This window comes from Coregonus lavaretus (genome assembly GCF_964263955.1).
Source record: "Coregonus lavaretus genome assembly, chromosome: 24".
NCBI classification, from domain to species: domain Eukaryota; kingdom Metazoa; phylum Chordata; class Actinopteri; order Salmoniformes; family Salmonidae; genus Coregonus; species Coregonus lavaretus.
Genome location: NC_140011.1, coordinates 36,365,522 through 36,384,746, shown reverse-complemented (window position 1 = coordinate 36,384,746; position 19,225 = coordinate 36,365,522). Strand labels below are relative to the sequence as shown.

Genomic DNA, 19,225 nt, shown 5'->3' with positions numbered 1-19,225 from the left:
TTCATGAGCTGAAATAAAATATCCCAGAAATGTTCCATATGCACAACAGAAAAAGCTTATTTTTCTTACATTTTGTGCACAAATTAGTTTACATCCCTGCTAGTGAGCAAGGTGATTAAACAGCATGATCATTACACAGGTGCAGCTTATGCTGGGGACAATAAAAGGCCACTCTAAAATGTGCAGTTTTGTCCCACAACACAATGCCACAGATGTCTCAAGTTTTGAGGGAGCGTGCAATTGGCATGCTGACTGCAGGAATGTACACCAGAGCTGTTACCAGAGATTTGAATGTTCATTAACTACCATAAGCAGCCTCCAACGTTGTTTTATAGAATTTGGCAGTATGTCCAACCGGCCTCACAACCGCAGACCACGTGTAACAATGCCAGCCCAGGACCTCCACATCCGACTTCTTCACTTAATCATCTGAGACGACAGCTGATGAAACTGTGGGTTTGCACAACCAAATAATTTCTGCACAAACTGTCAGAAACCGTCTCAGGGAAGCTCATCTGCGTGCTCGTCGTCCTCCCCAGGGTCTTGACCTGACTGCAGTTCGGTGTCGTAACCGACTTCAGTGGGCAAATGCTTACGTTCGATGGTCACTGGCATGCTGGAGAAGTGTGCTCTTCATGGATGAATCCCGAGTGCATTTTATCGATTACCTTATATGAACTGTAACTCAGTAAAATCTTTGAAATTGTTGCATGTTGCGTTTATATTTTTGTTCAGTGTAATTCTGTGGGTAGAAGTCTCTAGATCAAGGATGGGTAACTTTGATGAGGGTGGGAGCCACAAAGAAATCCTACACATTTTGCCATTGGGTGTAGAGAAAATGTTGCTACTGTGTAGTGTGCTGCAATTCTACACATTTTGCCATGGGGCGGAGAGAAGATTGACTATTTTATAACTAATTTAATTCACATTTAAGTGTTAAGAGTTTATTCCGTGCAATTCTACTCATTGGGGCGTAGAGGAAAATTAGCAGTTTTACAGCTAATTTCCTGCAATTCTACACATTTTGCCATAGTGTAGAGAGAAATGTTTGCAATTTTTTATATGATATCTGAGTGAAACTGACTAACAAAATCAATGGGGGTCCCCCAGGCTCTAATTCTACCTTGATTACTACAAATGTAGATAGCTGGCCGCTAGACTAATTTACCAATCTAAAAAATGTTAGCTGACATGGGCCAATTGAGTGACTATCAGTGACTGACATAAGAGAAAAACGGTTGATGCACAATCAAATTTCGAAATTGCACCTTATGTATTCTACTATTCTACCTCGCAACAGTAAGTTAAGACCCGGACTTGTCCACACAAGTTTTGATCCGATTCAAAAGTCGCCCATCACTGCTCTAGACTCTAGCAGGAAAGAAAGGTTCAGGTAGGCCTACATTTACATTTACGTCATTTAGCAGACGCTCTTATCCAGAGCGACTTACAGTTAGTGAGTGCATACATATTTTTATTTTTTTCTACTGTCTGGTCCTCAAATGAAATGAAATTGTATTTGTCAAATGCTTTGTAAACAACAGGTGTAGACTAACAGTGAAATGTCGACTTACGGGTCCTTTTTCAACAATGCAGAGTTAAAGATTAAAAAATATATAGAAATAGTGACACAAGGAATAAATACACAGTGAATAACGAATAACAATGACGAGTAAAAAAATAACATGGCTATATACAGGGAGACCAGTACCGAGTCGCTGTGCAGGGGTATGAGGTAGCTATAAAAATCTAAAAGTTACAATTCAACTAAGGCAAGAGCACCAGCCTCTGCCATATGGACACATCGATACACTGATCCATCTTCGACTAAGTAAAATACATAGGCCTAAAGCCGACAAATAAAAACAGTTGAAAATATCCTGATGAAAATGCTGGTTCTATCAATCACCTTCATTACTCTACTCCGCCTGTCTGCCTTCCTTTCTATATCTCTTGAAAAATTGACAACACTGGTAATGGTTATGAAATAAACCAAAACTTGTTTCTCACAAGTGTAGCAGGTTGTGAAATCCGCAAGTAAAGTTTCCAGTCTGAGAATGAGAACGGTAAATTAACATAAATTAATGTAAATGAGGGGGGATAAATGGTACATTTACTAGGCATACTGGTGACATACACTACCAGTCAAACGTTTTCTACATTGTAGAATAATAGTGAAGACATCAAAACTATATGATAACACATATGGAATCATGTTGTAACCAAAAAAGTGTTAAACTCTGGGTCTTCCATTCCTGTGGCAGTCCCCTTGAGAGCCAGTTTCATCATAGCGCTTGATGGTTTTTGCGACTGCACTTGAAGAAACATTCAAAGTTCTTGACATTTTCCGTATTGACTGACCTTCATGTCTTAAAGTAATGATGGACTGTCGTTTCTCTTTGCTTATTTGAGTTGTTCTTGTCATAATATGGACTTGGTCTTTTACCAAATAGGCTATCTTCTGTATACCCCCCCCCCCCCCCCCTCTGTTAATTGAAATGCACACCTGTTAATTTAAATGCATTCCAGGTGACTACCTCATGAAGCTGGTTGAGAGAATGCCAAGAGTGTGCAACACTGTCATCAAGGCAAAGGGTGGCTATTTGAAGAATCTCAAATATAAAATATATTTTGATTTGTTCAACACTTTTTGGGTTACTACATGATGTGTTAGTTCATAGTTTTGATGTATGTCTTCACTATTATTCTACAATGTCGAAAATAGTACAAATAAAGAAAAACGCTTGAATGAGTAGGTGTGTCCAAACTTTTGACTGGTACTGTATATATATATTTATTTTTTGGGGACCTACGGTTGAGTATGGAGGGGCTAGTTGATAAAAATGTCAAGTTCGCTAGCGACAGCTTCCATATTTGCTACAATGTTGCACTATACTAGCAATAGCTCAAGTCAAGACAAATAGAAAGGGAGGTAGACAGGCAGAGTAGAGAGATGAACGTGATTGAAAGAACCGGTATTTTCATCAGGATATTTTCGACTGTTTTTATTTGTTGGCTTTAGGCGTATGTATTTTACTTAGTTGTCCATAGAAGTTATAGCCCTACTGCTGCATTGGCCATAGGCTATCTCTGAGTTCTATGCTCTCATTTCTTTAGCCGCCAATGGATCACAGTGTATCAATGGCTGGTGCTCTCGCCTTAGTTGAATTTGAACTTTTTCGATTTTTATCATTTTACTTCAGATTTTTATGATTAACCACGTGACAATGATTTTGAGAAACAAAATCGTTATTATTGAAATGAAACTGTTCCACGAAAATGTGCATATAAAAATAATCATAACTTGCACACAGATTGGTAGAAATGGTAGGATAAATTGTAAGCTTCCACAAACTTGAAACTCAGGAACTGCCTATGGTCTTTACTATTACACGCATAAAAAAAAAAAAAATGGTGAACCCGCAAGCAAGCGCGTGTACACATAGGAGGTGTACACAAAAACGTGCCTGCCTATGGAAATCAAAGGCCAGTCCAACTGATTCGTTCTGGCGCTGGCCCTGTGTTGGAGTCATGTGGCCATGCAGTCGTGGGTGAACAGTGAGTGCAGTAGGGGACTAAGCACACACACCTGAGAGGCCCCGTGTTGATGGTCAGCATGGCGGATGTGTTGTTGCCCACCCTCACTGCCTGGGGGTGGCCCGCCAGGAAGTCTAGGATCCAGTTGCAGAAGGAGGTGTTCAGTCCCAGGGTCCTGAGTTTGGAGGGGACTATGGTGTTGAATTCCTGAGCTGTAGTCAATGAACAGAATTCTTACATAGGTATTTTGTCTAGATGGGTGAGGGCAGTGTGGGGTGCAATAGAGTTTGCATCATCTGTGGATCTGTTAGGGCGCCATGCGAATTGGAGTGGCCGGGTCCAGTGTTATGGTATTGATGTGAGCCATGACCAGCCTTTCAAAGCATTTCATGGCTATAGATGTGAGTGCTACAGGGCTATAGTCATTTAAGCAGGTTACCTTGGCGTTCTTGTGCACAGGGACTATGGTGGTCTGCTTGAAACAAGTTGTGTGCAGGCTTTTGATCCAGCCCAGTACTACACACCTGATATGCTGCCTGGGCCATAAACCAGGGACCCTGTACTAAATATGTATTTTGTTTTCACATACACTGGATAGGTGCAGTGAAATGTGTTGTTTTACACGGTCAGCCATAGTGGTACAGCGCCCCTGGAGCAAATTAGGGTTAAATGCATTGTTCAAGGGCACATCGACAGATTTTTCACCTTGTCAGCTCAGGTTTTGAACCAGCGACCTTTTGGTTACTGGCCCAACACTCTAACCTCTAAGCTAGTCTCCACATTAACAATGTTACAGGTTTGAAATTTCAGAGACTGACCCTGTACAGGCCAGGGCTTGCACTTGTGCCTGTGTGCCATAAAGGTCAAGACCTCTTAGAGGGTATAATGTCACTACTATCTCAGGGAAACCAATTCTTCTTATCTAATTTCTCAATATCATATGCATCTAGTTTTCTCTCATTTTCCGAATCTGTGTAGGTAGGGCATCATATTCAAATAATAAAAAGAAATAAAGATAAATAGCCTGAGCCAGGAGGATGTGTAAGTATCCATGACAACGATCACACCACGTGATAAAAAAATGGAAAAAGGAGATAGAGCAGCCTTTTTCACTGCTGCAGAGCAGCAAGTTATACTTCTACGGTTTGAGGACCTAAAACATATTTTCAATCACAAAAATAATACAACTGCTGCTGGTAAAGCGAGACAGGCAGCATGGCAGAAAATTGCCGATTCAGTCAACGCGTAAGTAGCTGCCATATCATTGAAATACAGTCTACCCAGTGAGTGGAGCTAGCTAACTAAGTTAGCTAGTGATGAATTGGTTGATAGCTCTCTGGGTAAAGAAGTGGGCTGACTAACTAGGTACTTCTAGCTTGTTACTCTAGCAACGTTCAGTACTTAGCTAGTTACAGTACAGCCTGACAAGGAACCATGAATGGCTTTGTAATTCCTGTCTGATAGAAAATATTGCTAACTAGCTGTCTGACCAGCATCTTCGAACAGCTAGTATAGCTAACGTTAGCTAGTTAACCTTCTAAAGATAACGTTAACTGTTAAGGTTAACGTTACTTGCTTTCCCTCATCCATCTAATCTGTGGTTATCCATTGAAATTGCAAGATATTAACCTAATGCTTGCGACAATATTGCAATTTCAAGTCAAACAGTGGAGATGAAAGTTGCACATAAACACATCATGAAAAAAATAAACAATCCACTGTTTTTGGATAGACTGTTTGTTGTGTGTACTCATTGATTCAGATGATACTATTTCACCTACCTGACAGGGTTAATCCATCTGGAGTAAAACGAAGTTGGCTGCAGGTCAAGGTGAAATACAAGAACATGGTACAAACAGGTGAGCTGCACAGTCTGTGCACTGCCCCATAGACTCCACTGTGACGTTTTGTCAAGATACTAATTTACAATGTAATCTCTGATTCCAGCCAAAAAAGCAGATAGGCAGAAGATCAAGGAAGGCCCACTGCAACCTGTCTTTTCTGCTGCAGAGGACCTGATGGCTGAAACCCAGAAGTTTTGTTCCTCTATAGACAGTATCACAGAGGAAACCTCTTCCACAGAGCTCGAGTCAACACTCTCCCGCTCAAACTTTGTGAGAGGCAAGTCTAATCCATTGGGATCATCGCTGCGTCTTTTATTAGATCTTGCATTGACCTCACCATGGTTTTAACACGAGCATTATACATTTGCAGTGCTAGCAAACCACATGACAGAGGAGATCGCAGCAGAATCTGGGTCAGAAGTGTCTTTGAATAATGTGAGTTGTCAAAAGCAATAGAAAACATTCAAGCAGTTGTTACTCAGCCTACAGACCTTTAGTTAATTTGACTACTTTGTATGTTTCAGGTACCAGTCGTATACATTGACAATGCAGAAGAAATCACGTCGGATTCCTCTACACACGAGGTAGGTGTAATATGGTTTATTCAGAAGAGATTTGTGTGGTTGGAAAATGTTCAAGTGGAATTTGTTAAATTAATGTATTTGATGTGTATACAGTTGTTATTATAGAAAGTGAAAAAGTATTCTGGAAGTGGCCTAATCAGTTATCAGACCTCATTGATAAAGATAATGGCCTAAACATTACGCCTCCATAGGGTCCAGGCATAAACGAGGCCACCCCATCCACTTCCAAAACATGGGACAGAGAGGTAAGGTGATTACACCCCCCAAAAAAGTGTTTGCCATATAAGGTCTGATATTTCTACATTATGAATACAATGTATTGAGAAAAGAATGGGTGTAATGGCAATAAAAATTACACATTTTGTTAAATCTCAATGTTTTTAAGGGGGACAAACCAAGAAAGCCCTCAAATGTCAAAGTGAAGGACTTGTATATGAAATACTTGCAACAGGAGATCGACTACAGGAGATTAAAAATGCAAAAGATGTCCTTGGAGATTAAATTACTTAAGAAACAATTAAATGTAAGTTCCACAACTTAATGTTTACAAGATGTCATATCACCCAAGCAGCATCATGTTGGTAGAATTGTAGGACAGTTAAATAAACAATCAACTAAGAGCTTTTGCATAAACAAAGTCAAACTTAGTGATATAAGGCCCAGGATTGGGGAAAGCTAACTGGATAGCTGTTCAGAATGTAAATTAACCTAAAACCATCCACATCACTTCAACAACCAGTTGTCATGTTTCTAATTTAACCAATTTCCAATTTATTCATGAAATTTTAATCTGTCAACCTTCGCTCATGTTTACGTTTCTCTTTTCTTCGCAGTCATGAACTATGAACGGAAATTAATCATGCTTATGTACAGTTATTGCAATCTTTCAGTTTTACTTTTTGAATAAATGTTACTTTTTCCAAAAACAATGTCAGATTCCTTCTTCCGATACCATTTACTGATCTCTGGAGGGCATATATCTGGAGTGGTACAGTGTCTGTATGTCGTCAGTGGCCTTTTCTCATTTGGGCAAAAGTCTGTCCTCCGCCCTCTCTCCTCCGTGACCCACAAACTGATAAGTGGTCAAGGAGTGTGTACATGTGTTAGTAGGCAAACGGAAGACGGTCCTCCCCTCCTCGATAGCCTCCTTTTGGCGAGGAAGCACAAGTGTATCCTACTGGAGTCCTTCACAGAATAGTTTTGACATCTGCCACACCCCCTTTGAATTAGCTATCGTTTTCTTGAACCAGAAAAGCATGCAAACATTTAAAAACAATATGCTACTTATCCTTTTATCTATAAAATAGCTTGCACAACTAGCTACATTTATCACTTCATACATTTTGGGATTCCACCCTGTAAATGTCATTTGCCTGATGACGCACGATTGGACGAGTCATTTCATTCCTCTCCTCGATTAGCTTTTTACCTTTTTTAAAAGGAGTCCAGAGAGGACGGAGGACATGGGACCCAGGAGTTGAGCAAATCCAATTGAGAAAAGGCCACTGTGGTTGTCACTTACGGGAAAGTCCTCTCTTACCCTCCTGTTTTTTCTAGGGTAAAAATGTCATCATGTGAAATTGTCATAACACTTGGCTGCATGACGCAAAGAGCTGAGCAGCGATGCTATCCCTGATTGCTGTACCATCTTGGTGATCACAGTAAACAGGCTCTGGCTTATTCCGGGGCATCCAACTAAAACAGGGTGGGGCCTCCTTACGAATGATGGCAACGTTATGAAGGACCATGCATGCCACTATTATGTCACACGCGCTCTGTGGCGACACCCGGAGACCCTTCAAACAACCAAATCGGGCCCTTAACGTGGTGAACGTTGTCTTAATGCATGCTCTTGTCTCGTACAGTGCCTCGTTGAAGCAGCTCTCTGCGCCTGGTTTAGGATTCAGGTATGGCGTCATCATGAATGGAAGACAGGGATACTCATTGTCAGCCACAAGCCACCCATCAAAAATACCTGAGAAGTAGGGGAGGTAAGAGAGATGCTGAAATCATAGAACTTGTAGGAAATTGTAACATTTGTCATTGTGCTTGTGTAATGTTGTCACCTTGCTGAAACTGATGGTACAGCGTACTCTTTTGGAGTATGTGGAAGTCATTCACAGATCCAGGCCACTTTGCCTCAATGTTTGTGATGAGACATTGCGAATCACAAACCATCTGGAAAAGATTTACATGCAGTGAGTTTTCACATGAGATTTGCTCTAGGAATATTTTTTTTAATGTAGAATTTATTTATCACAGTTAAGAAAGCATTTACAGCTTCCCCAATATTACCTGCACATTTATGCTGTGAAATGATCTCTGATTTGTATAATCAGATGCCTCTGGTCCTGAAGGCACTTTGATGGGTATGTGAGTGCAGTCCACCACACCAATTACATTAGGTAGTCCTGCAACAATCACAGGTGTTGATAATTATTTAGCTACTTTACAGTTTAACTTACTAGTACTACCAAAATCATTGGCCTACTATGAAAGAATACATAACCTGCTATTCTATAAAAGCTGTCTTTAACTTCTTGTTGAGAGCAATGACCAGGGAACTTCACGAAATCAGGGAGAATTCTCGCCAGTGCGAGGTATACTCTCCGTATGGCTCGACAAACTGTAGATTTGCTCAAGTTTTCAGCGTCACCGACTGCATGCATAAATTCTCCACACGCGAAAAAATGTAAACCAATGCACAGTGTTTGCATTACTGTAAGCGGATAGCTGCGGAGTGTATCGTTTCTCAATGACGGTGTCAACAGATCCGCCAGGTAAACTATACAATGAGACGAGAAGTGATACCTCTCATTAATGTATTCTTCGGAAAAACTTAGAGGATTTTGTCTGTCTTTGAACAAACGCTTAGTTCGTATTGTTTTTCTCACAATTTGTGCCCCGATGTCTATTGGATCTCGTAAAAAAGGGCAGGCCATTGTTCGAACCAAAATTCTGGGATTGACGAAATGTTCATTTGTTTTCTGTACTGACGGAACATCCGGAATGAAATCTTCAAAATAAAAGTCTTAGAATCTTCAAATTAAAAGCCCCCAAATTAAAAAGCCCTAGGATTCGATTATAGAATTGTGAATTAAATTTATTTTTTAAATTAACTGTAATAATTGTATCAACTATAAAAAATCACAAATTAATAAAATCAGTGTAAATACTCTCACTTGAGTCCAGAAAGAGTGGAAGATTAGCTAGCTACATGTTATTTTCCCCCCAGTCCCTATGAGGAATGTATTTTGAGTATTTCTAAATACAAATCACATGAATAGCCTACATGTAATTGAAATGCTGTTTGTCTCTGAATATGTAGTGGTAGTGATTGCATAAAAGTTTAAATCCTCCCCTCTTTGCATGAGCAAGGAAAGCTGTGGTGACTGTTACCAATGCAATCAATCCGCTTTGGCATGATCATCAATGGTTTTCGCTCTCAGCTGTAATTGAAAGGAAATGGCGTACTTGCGATTATGACTAGTGGATAGCACATACAGTGCCTTCAGAAAGTATTCATACCCCTTGACTTATTCCACATTTAGTTGTGTTACAGCCTGAATAAAAAATTTATTAAATAATGTTTTTCCCCACATATCTACACACAATACCCATAATGACAAAGTGAAAAACATGTTTTTTCAAATTTATTGAAAATGAAATACAGAAATATCTCATTTACATAACTATTCACACCCCCAAATCAACACTTTGTAGAAGCACCTTTGGTGGAGATTACAGCTTTGAGTCCTCTTGGGTATGTCTGTATCAGCTTTGCGCATCTGGATTTGGGGATTTTCTCCCATTCTTCCTTGCAGATTTTCTCAAGCTCTGCTAAGTTAGATGGGGAGCGGCAGTGAACAGCAATCTTCAAGTCTTTCCACAGATTTTCAATGGGGGATTCAAGTCTGGGCTTTGGCTGGGCCACTCAAGGACTTTCACATTCTTGTTCTGAAGCCATTCCAGCATTGCTTTGGCTGTATGCTTGGGGTCATTGTCCTGTTGGAACGTAAATCTTCGCCCCAATCTAAGGTTGTTTCAAATCAAATCAAATCAAATGTTATTGGTCACATACACGTGTTTAGCAGATGTTATTGCGGGTGTAGCCAAATGCTTGTGCTTCTAGCTCCGACAGTGCAGTAATATCTAACAAGTAATATCTAACAATTTCACAACATATACCCAATACACACAAATCTAAGTAAGGAATTAATTAAGAATATATACATATATGGACGAGCGATGTCAGAGCGGCATGGACTAAGATACAGTAGAATAGTATAGAATACAGTATATACATATGAGATGAGTAATGCAAGATATGTAAACATTATTAAAGTGGCTAGTGTCCCATTTCTTAAAGTGGCCAGTGATTTCTAGGTTATGTCTATATGCAGCAGCCTCTAATGTGCTAGTGATGGCTGTTTAACAGTCTGATGGCCTTGATATAATCTGTTTTTCAGTCTCTCGATCCCGGCTTTGATGCACCTGTACTAACCTCGCCTTCTGGATGATAGCGGGGTGAACAGGCAGTGGCTCGGGTGGTTGATGTCCTTGATGATATTTTTGGCCTTCCTGTGACATCGTGTTTGCACTCTGAAGCAGGTTCACATCAAGGATTTGCCTGTATGTGGCTCCATTCATTGTTCCCTCTATCCTTACCAGTCTCCCAGTCCCTGCCGCTGAAAGGCATCCCCATAGCATGATGCTGCCACCACCATGCTTCACAGTAGGGATGGTGTTATATGGGTGATGAGTTGTGCCTGGTTTTCTCCAGACATAGTGCTTTGCATTCAGGCCAAAGATTTAAATGTTTGTCTCATCAGACCACATCATCTTTTGCCTTATGCTCTGAATCTTTCACGTGCATTTTTGCAAACTCCTGGTGTGCTGTTATGTGCCTTTTTCTCAGGAGTGGCTTCCGTCTGGCCACTCTCCCATAAAGCCCAGATTAGTGAAGTGCTGTAGAGAGTTGTCCTTCTGGCAGGTTCTCCCATCTCAGCCAAGGAACTCTGTAGTTCTGTCAGAGTGGTCATTGGGTTCTTGGTCACCTCCCTGACCAAGGTCCTTCTTGCCCGGTTGCGCAGTTTGGTCGGACTGCTTGCGCTAGGCAGTCTGGGTAGTTCCATATTTTTTTTCCCATTTCCCAATGATGGAGACCACTGTGCTCTTGGAACTTTCAACACTCTAGAAATAGTTTGAAAAAAAAACTTCCACAGATATGCCTCATCACAATTCTATCTCGGAGATGTACGTAGAGTTCCTTGGATTTCATGGTATAGTTTCTACTCTGACAACCGCGTGACTTTCTATATAACAATTTGGGGGGTGCTTATATTTGTCCTGTTACAGCCAAGTGTGTAATCAAAATGTGTTGTTTTTTTGCCGCCTCCCAACTCCCCGAGACACCTGCAGGGAGTGGGGTCACAGCAAGGGTTGCCATTGTACAGCGCCCCTGGAGCAATTAGGGTTAAGTGCCTTGCTCAAGGGCACAGTGCCCAATTGTACATATTTTTGACCTTGTCAGCTCCAGTATTTGAACCAACAACCTTTGGTTACATGCCCAACGCTTTAACCTTGAGGCTACCTGCCGCCCGACAGCTGTGTTTCTTTCTAAATCATGTCCAAACAATTGAATTGGACTCCAATCAAGTTGTAGTGAAGTCCCAAGGATGATCAAAGGAAATTGGATGCCCATGCAATTGTCATAGCAAAGGGGTGTGAATACTTATGTAAATGAGATATGTGTGTTTCATTTTCAATACATTTGCAAAAAAATCTAAAAACGTTTTCACTTTGTCATAATGGGATAGTGTGTAGATGGGTGATAAAAAATTAAATATTTGATCCATTCTGAATTCAGGCTTTAACACCAACAAAATGTGGAATAAGTCAAGGGGTGTGAATACTATCTGAAGGCACTGCATGTGTGTCATAATTTGGGCCTTGTTGTGAAAGTGCATTTGTCAGAGCAGAACAGATGTTGAGGATTAGGTTCATGTGTCAAATAAGGCCACTGCCCCATGGCTGCTCCACGGGAAACCCAGCAGTGCGTCAAGACTGTCGACCGAGGTATGCAGTTCCGTGAGGAAAGTCTTCCCGTTTCCTAGAATTAACTGTCAGAATGACCGTGCAAATGTCTAACCATCCAAAAGACATCTAACTAATAAGGAGGGAAGGGGGGGGGCAACCTTGAGTTGAGTTGTTTGCAACCACTACATAGTACACAAAACTGTTTGAGAGAAAGTGACATAAAACAACTTATGTTTGAACATAATTGTAGTACAGTACTATTGATTCAGGGCCTGCTAAAAAAACAAAAACATTCACAGATACTAAAAATGCTTTTTATTCTGCATGTAAAAACTATAGATAAATGTTTTCCTTTACAGAGTTCATGCATAAAAATACATTTAATTATAATATTGCATTATCGGTTTCATGTTCACACTCACACCGCTTAAGTTCACATTCAACCAGCACCATCTCGTATAAAAATTGCTTTGAAATTAATCAAAACTAAATACATAATCTTTAGTAAGAAAAGTGGAATCTGTCATCTAAAAAATGCTTTCAATACAGGAATACTTTTAGGCAGAAAACTTGAAAAGGGGCAAATACAGAAACATATGAAATCAGTTTAAGTTGCTTTACCCCTTGTGTAAGTAAAACATCCAAACCCTTGTAGTTGTCCAACATGCACAAAACAAAGAAATGAAGCATAAGGTTGAAGGGATATTGTTGTGGCATGTAGACGACAAACAAGGTCATCAACCCTGACGCAAACATTATCCAGGCCTTTCTTTCATTGTAGCTAACATCATTATTTGTTTGAAGTCATCCTATCAAGTTGATGCGGGTGCTGAAACAACTGATTTAATATATTACAGCAAAATGATAACTTGGTTTAATATATTACTGCACGGAGCCGGCTCTGACGCTCCTGTCCCGTAAGAACACTTCACAGTTTGATCTTCTTCAATTGTTGCGGTTGGTCCATTTCTGACCTGTCGCCACTGGCAGTGAAGGGGATTCTTTGGTTAACTCTTTTCCCAATAGTCTCCACCTGGAAAGGACAAACAGTTACTTTGGAAACTACTGGACCGTCTATTACTTTTCAAATACTAATGGGACTCACTAAGCAGTTGAGAGGAGCTGCTGTAAATGGATCGTTGGCTTTTTGTCAGCACAGCCTTCCAAAAGCAAAGACAACCTTTTTTTTGGCCCTAGGGTGTTTTCCTAATCTCATCAGAATCCTAGACATTGTTCAGTGTCTTACTGTAGGACGGCAGGTAGCCTAGCAGTTACAGCATTGGGCCAGTACCAAAAGGCGCTGGTTCGAATATCCGAGCCGACGAGGTGAAACATCTGTCGACAGGCCCCTGACCAAGGCACTTATCCCTAATTTGCTCCGTACTACAATGGCGGACTCTGTAAAACAACATTTCACTGCACCTATCCGGTGTATGTGACAATAAAACATATACTTTTTACTGTAGCCGTGGTTACTCGCCTGGAAGCCAATATGCTGGAGTTGGTCGTGCAAGCTGTCCAAGATCCTTCTGCCGTCAAAGATGAAGGCAGGTTTCAGCATGGCTTTATGGATCCTCTCATAGTCCAGCTCCTGCAGTACAAATATGGACTCCATGGTTTACATTGAGAGATCCCTTTCATCGGTGAACAATCCAATGCAACTACTTTATGTTATTATATAAGTGGCACCAAAATATCTGTGTGGTCAGAGTCATCTCCTTGCCAGTTTTTATTTGATGTCTAATTGATGAGTGAGTAGCTTAAAAAATGAAATACACACCGTGAACACATCCCACTCTGTGCAGATCACAATTGCATGGGCGTTCTCACAAGCCTTGTATGGGTCAGTGACGATGGTGACTAGACGAGAAACTAGGATGAGCGAGTATAAATTAGGGTTACTTCATGCATACAAATACAACTTTTTCACACAATTGTACAACAAACATTAATCCCATCTCATTAGAATTAGCAAAAAAAAGTCTCCCACGTTATGTATGGAAACTAACACCTAACGCAGAGAGAACAGAACACCCCTTTGAAATATCAATATGTATTCAATAAACATAATAATGTTAATCTTCTTATTGCTTTACTATAGAACACTGTGGCTACCTGTGGCGGGGTCATGTCTTTCTGAGGGTGTGGGCTGAGTCAGGTCGTGCATGATCTGCTCCGCTTTAACCTTGGGGTCATAGATGTGTAGACAGGCCCCCTCCTCCAGCAGGTAGCGACTGATGTAGATACTAGAGGATTCCCTGAACACAAAATGCACACAAGGATATCTGAGTGTATAAGCTTGGAGGCAGAAGGACAATACGCTCATAGCTTTGGATGTAAGCAGATAAATATTTTAAATGCCCTTCCATACCTTGTATCGCCAGTGTTTTTCTTGAAAGCGAATCCGAGCAAGGCTATCTTCTTGTCTGTCACTGTGTTGAAGAGGCAGTTGATTATCCGTGAGGAGAATCGTTTTCGCTGGTAGTCATTTATCTCTATAACCTGGGAGACGCAACAATGAGATGTTCAACATTTCTGTCATTGTGATACTGTATTTTACTGACTGTAAAACAAAGTGTTACAGGAATGTCTTATCAAATGAGAAGCGAGTTCTGTATTGCACTACTATGAGTTGATGAAAAAAGCACACCTGTTGCCAGTATCTTGCAACCTCGGGTAAGTTCAATGCCTCGCATAGGTACACAAGATTGAGGACGTCCTTCTGGAAACAGCTGCCACCAAATCCTGTAAAACAAACACAGAATGTATCATGACGGAACTCATCCACTCAAATCCCACTTTTCCATAACTGAAACCCAACCACTCAGTCATCCAATGGTCTCATCCAACCACAACTGAACTGTTACTGCCCCACAACTCAACCACTCCAGCCTTGCTTCTCTCCCACTCACCCACGCTGGCCTTCAGGAAGCGGCTGCCTATTCTCTGGTCTGTCCCGATGGCATGCGCCACCTCCTCCACATCAGCACCGGTTACCTCACAGAGGGCACTGATAGAGTTGATGCTACTGATACGTTGGGCCAGAAAGGCATTGGCTGCCTATAAACATGGAAAAGGAAAAACCAAGGATAGAGAAGTGAGCCAATGAATAAAGGCAGGAAACGTCGCAGGAGGTGTCTGAGATCGTAATGCTGCTGACCTGAGATTGTACTGATATAACAGAAGGACATATAAATACCAGCTTGGAAAGCTCAGAGGACCAGGTATTGGTGGTGATGATCTTGTTCTTGGGGACCCAGTGTTCATAGATGCTCCGCAAGGCCTGAATAGCATGTTGGCCCTCAGGAGTCTCATCCCCCCCAATCAATACCCTGTCTGGATTCTTCAGATCAGTGATGGCTGTTCCCTCAGCAAGAAACTCTGGGTTTGAGAGAACCTGCAGGAGAACAAGATCATACTTTTAAAGACCTGAAGACATGGCAGGCAGATGAATGTAGACGTTTGATACACAGTCCGTCCACCCATGCAACCCTGTCCCCTGAAATCACCTGGAAGCTGAGGCTACTCTTGGTGTTGGCGTTGAAGATGCGGCGGATGCTCTCAGCAGCACGTACAGGAACTGTGCTTTTCTCCACAACAATCTTACAGCCGCTGGAGACATCGGCAATGCGCCGGGCACATGCTTCTATGTACTTCAGGTCCGCTGCTCGACCCTTACCAATCCCAAATGTCTTCGTAGGCGTATTGACCTGGCAAAGGAAGGGGGAAATGTTTCAGGTGGATTCAATCATGGATCTTTATCCATCACTCTGGGGCGGCAGGTAGCCTAGTGGTTGGCCAGTTAACGAAAGGTCGCTAGGTCGAATCCCCGAACCGACAAGGTGGAAAATCTGTCTGTGCCCTTGAGCAAGGCACTTAACCCTAATTGCTGACCCTGGTCGTGACCCCACTCGTCGAGGTGGTCTTAGGGGGAGATATGCAAAAAAAAAACATTTCCAATTCATGCATATAATACACACTTGTACATGTGTGAAATAGGACAAATATAAGCAACCACCAAATTATTACTATTACCTTCAAAGAAAGCAAAACTGAGACCCATTCTTCTTAACAATACTTCCAAGGAAAGCAATTGACATTATAAGAAAGGAAAGTGTTGAAAAGGAGTATTTACAGATATGAAGACCAGGTCTGCATTTTTTATGGCCTCATCAATGTCTGTGGAGAAGAAAAGGTTGACCCCACGGCATGAGTCCACCACTTCCTGGAGTCCAGGCTAGAATGAAAGGAGATGTTGTTAGAGCACAAGTGTCAAAAGTGTCATGAGAGCTCAAAAGTCAAGTGGCTGGAAATACTGGAAAGACCAATACAAGTTAGGACAGATCTTTGAGAAACCTGGACATGAATGAGTAATTGTATTTTACGTAATTTCCTGCAGTTGAGACAAGTTCTACTAAGTTGAGATCTATTACGATAGTTTCTTGTACTAATATCGTTTCAGACTCACCTCAAAGATGGGAAGGCTATCAGAATTCCAGGCACGGATGCGGTCCTCGTTCACATCCACCACGGTAACCGTCACCTCAGGGCACATCTGGGCGATGACGCTGCAGGTGGGACCGCCCACGTAGCCAGCCCCAATACAACAGATCCTCCTCACCTCCACCATTCTCCCACTCGAGAAAGAAAATACAATCACGTAAGATGGGGGTCTAAATACTATTTTTTTCAATGGATTGAGTGATAAAATCGCTATTATTCCAACATTTCCATTAAACAGAAACTAAGCAAATACAGATGGGTCTGTCATTTATTTTAACTCCTGGCACTACTGACATCCTTTAACAAGCAGGGTGTTAATTACAAATATGCATTTTCTTATAACTTGCCATAATAGTAAGTAAAGTTTTGTTTGTCATAGTGTACAACATTGGCATCTAAGAGCTGAATTGCAGTGTACATACCTAAATAATTAAATAAACAAAGTGATAAATGTCCTTGTGAGGAGGGAGGGAGCATCACGGTCATAGCCAAGGGAAAGCCTCGAAAATATTTATTTTAGGCCAGCACACATGGCCTTTGAGTTTGTCCTTTCCCAAGGATGTCTGGATCCAGCACATCATTGAGAAGGGCTCCAGCCTCGAGGTAAAAACGTTGGCATTGGCAGGGTTCTCCCCAGGATTTTATAACAAGGTGGTGCTGCTGAATACGGCCGGGGTGGAGGCCCGAGAGATTTTTTCATGGCAATAGCTTCAAGATTTCGAGTTGGATTCCCCAGTGGGTATCAATGGAATAAATAAGAACATTCTGTTGAGCAAATCAAGCCACCTCTATTTGGCCAGTTTGCCCCTCACTCTACCCATGCTGCCACGCTGTCTCTAAATCACAGAGGGCTCTATGTGCAGTGTGGTCAGATGGAACTCCCTGGGACTACCGTCACTCAACACACGAGCGTGCGCACACATGCACACGCAATTGGCCCCTAGCCGTCCACCGCACTAGATACAAAAGACACATTATTCCCAACTTTTACCACGTATAGGATCTGCCAGATATGAGTATAAACATATGCAACTGGCTGCCCTTTATCAGTTGTAAATCACAGAGAGTTATCACAGTAACCAGACCAAAGTCAATAATCTTTAGAGGGATGATTAGCAGCAGATCTGGATACTGAAGGACCAAAAGCAACCATAGAAAATTATTCAGTGAATAAAACGGCATTTCACAATCAGAACCCTTTTTGTGGTGTGTGAGTAATCTTTACTGCTATGCTGATGCGGGACTGGGGGGATTTATAGCTTTACAGGCCAAACCCACCATTTGTGTGCGTGGCCAAAGAGCTCTATTTTCACATCATCTGACCATAGCATCGCCTGGAGTTTGCTAAACAGCATTGGCACTTGGATTGGAACCGGTGCTATGGTCATGACACGAAAATAGAATGCATATGCAGAAAATACCTCATCCCTACTGTAAAATATGGTGGTGGATCTTTGATGTTATGGGGCTATTTTGTTTCCACTGGTCCTGGGGCCCTTGTTAAGGTCAACGACATCATGAACTTTACCTGTACATAAGTACCAGGACATTTTAGCCAAAAACCTGGTTGCCTCTGCCAGGACTGGAGGCTGACACTTGGCGCAAGTGAATCTTCAAGCAAGACAATAACCCCAAGCACACATCAAAATCTACAAAGAATGGTTAATTGGCCACAAAATCAATATTTTGCTATGGTTATCTGTCTCCGGACTTGAACCTCATTGAAAACCTGTGGTTTGAATTGAAGAGGGCAGTCCATATGCGCAGACGAAGGATATCAAGGATCTGGAAAGATTCTGAATGGAGGAATGGTCTAAGATTTCTCCCAATGTGTTCTCCAATCTCATAAAACTTTTTAGAAAAAAGGCCAGTGTGGTTGTCCTCGCAAGTGGAGGGTGCTGAAGTATTGAGAACAGGGGAGACTATCTTTGAGGTGTACTTTTTTTAAAACTTGTTAAACAAAATCTCTTTCCCGGAGCAATTGTATTGTAAAGTATAAAATAACTTTTTTGCAGCATACAATATAGCTACTGTAGCTCTGTATTTTTTTTTCAACATCTATAAAGGGATCCAATAATTCCGGACCCAACTGTGGTCTGTAACGTATAGACGTAGGGGTTTAAAACTTGCCACACGGTAATTTAGGGGGTTTAAAACTTGCCACACGTTTCAGTGGGAGCCAGCACTTCGATGTTATTAGCTAGTTACCTACCTACCTAACGGTATCTCGCTAACTTGCGCATGTACACCAGCCACCTATAATTTATCCAGACCTGTTATTTACATGAATGTAACCCCATCCATTCGATCATCAATGTGTTTAGCTTGCTAACGTTACAAAGCCAATTTGGATAGCTTTTTTTTATTTTATTTTTTTGTTCGCTAACTAGCTAGCCTGTTAAACACAAAACACTTACCAGTGTTTGATGGGTGCGCTGCTGAACCGAATAAAACTATTTCAGAGACTATCAACCACGTTAAAGTGATTCCGTATAATTTTATTCCAGGGGTATGATTGCTGGTCTGTGGTATTGATGGTCCGATGTGTAGAAGCTTGCTCCAGAGAAAAGAGTTTGGTATGCTGAGTGCCACTGTGAGACTTCTATCTAAATCTCAGACAGGGGGCGGCGCTTCAGATTCCTTTGACATCACATCCCCACTGACGCTTACCAGAAATTGGTTTATTCAAGAAGACGCAACCATTCAGTCTATGGTACA

General features: G+C 41.5%; 2 protein-coding genes across 5 annotated transcripts; both read right to left on the bottom strand.

Annotated features, from left to right (window-relative positions):
* Positions 1-5,966: 5,966 nt before the first annotated feature.
* Positions 5,967-8,953, bottom strand: LOC311099334 (putative nuclease HARBI1). The gene is made up of 4 exons (XM_084140055.1): positions 8,475-8,953; positions 8,261-8,376; positions 8,032-8,143; positions 5,967-7,940 (listed from the first exon to the last, which is right to left on the bottom strand). The coding sequence occupies exons 1-4, from the start codon at positions 8,905-8,907 to the stop codon at positions 7,549-7,551; spliced, it is 1,053 nt and encodes a 350-aa protein (XP_083996181.1). The 5' UTR covers positions 8,908-8,953; the 3' UTR covers positions 5,967-7,548.
* Positions 8,954-12,304: 3,351 nt separating this feature from the next.
* LOC311099300 (UDP-glucose 6-dehydrogenase-like) lies at positions 12,305-19,088 on the bottom strand. 4 transcript variants are annotated; one of them, XM_084140022.1, is made up of 12 exons: positions 18,925-19,088; positions 16,473-16,641; positions 16,140-16,241; positions 15,514-15,714; positions 15,204-15,401; positions 14,917-15,064; positions 14,655-14,749; positions 14,376-14,506; positions 14,120-14,262; positions 13,785-13,876; positions 13,485-13,595; positions 12,305-13,037 (listed from the first exon to the last, which is right to left on the bottom strand). In XM_084140022.1, exons 2-12 carry the CDS (start codon positions 16,632-16,634, stop codon positions 12,933-12,935), a joined length of 1,488 nt encoding a protein of 495 aa, XP_083996148.1. In that variant the 5' UTR covers positions 16,635-16,641; positions 18,925-19,088; the 3' UTR covers positions 12,305-12,932. The 4 variants fall into 4 exon arrangements, with proteins under 4 accessions (XP_083996148.1, XP_083996145.1, XP_083996147.1 ...); XM_084140020.1 differs by having other exon boundaries at positions 12,948-13,037; positions 13,251-13,595; positions 18,925-19,013; XM_084140019.1 differs by having other exon boundaries at positions 12,305-13,595; positions 18,925-19,013.
* Between the last annotated feature and the right edge of the window lie 137 nt (positions 19,089-19,225).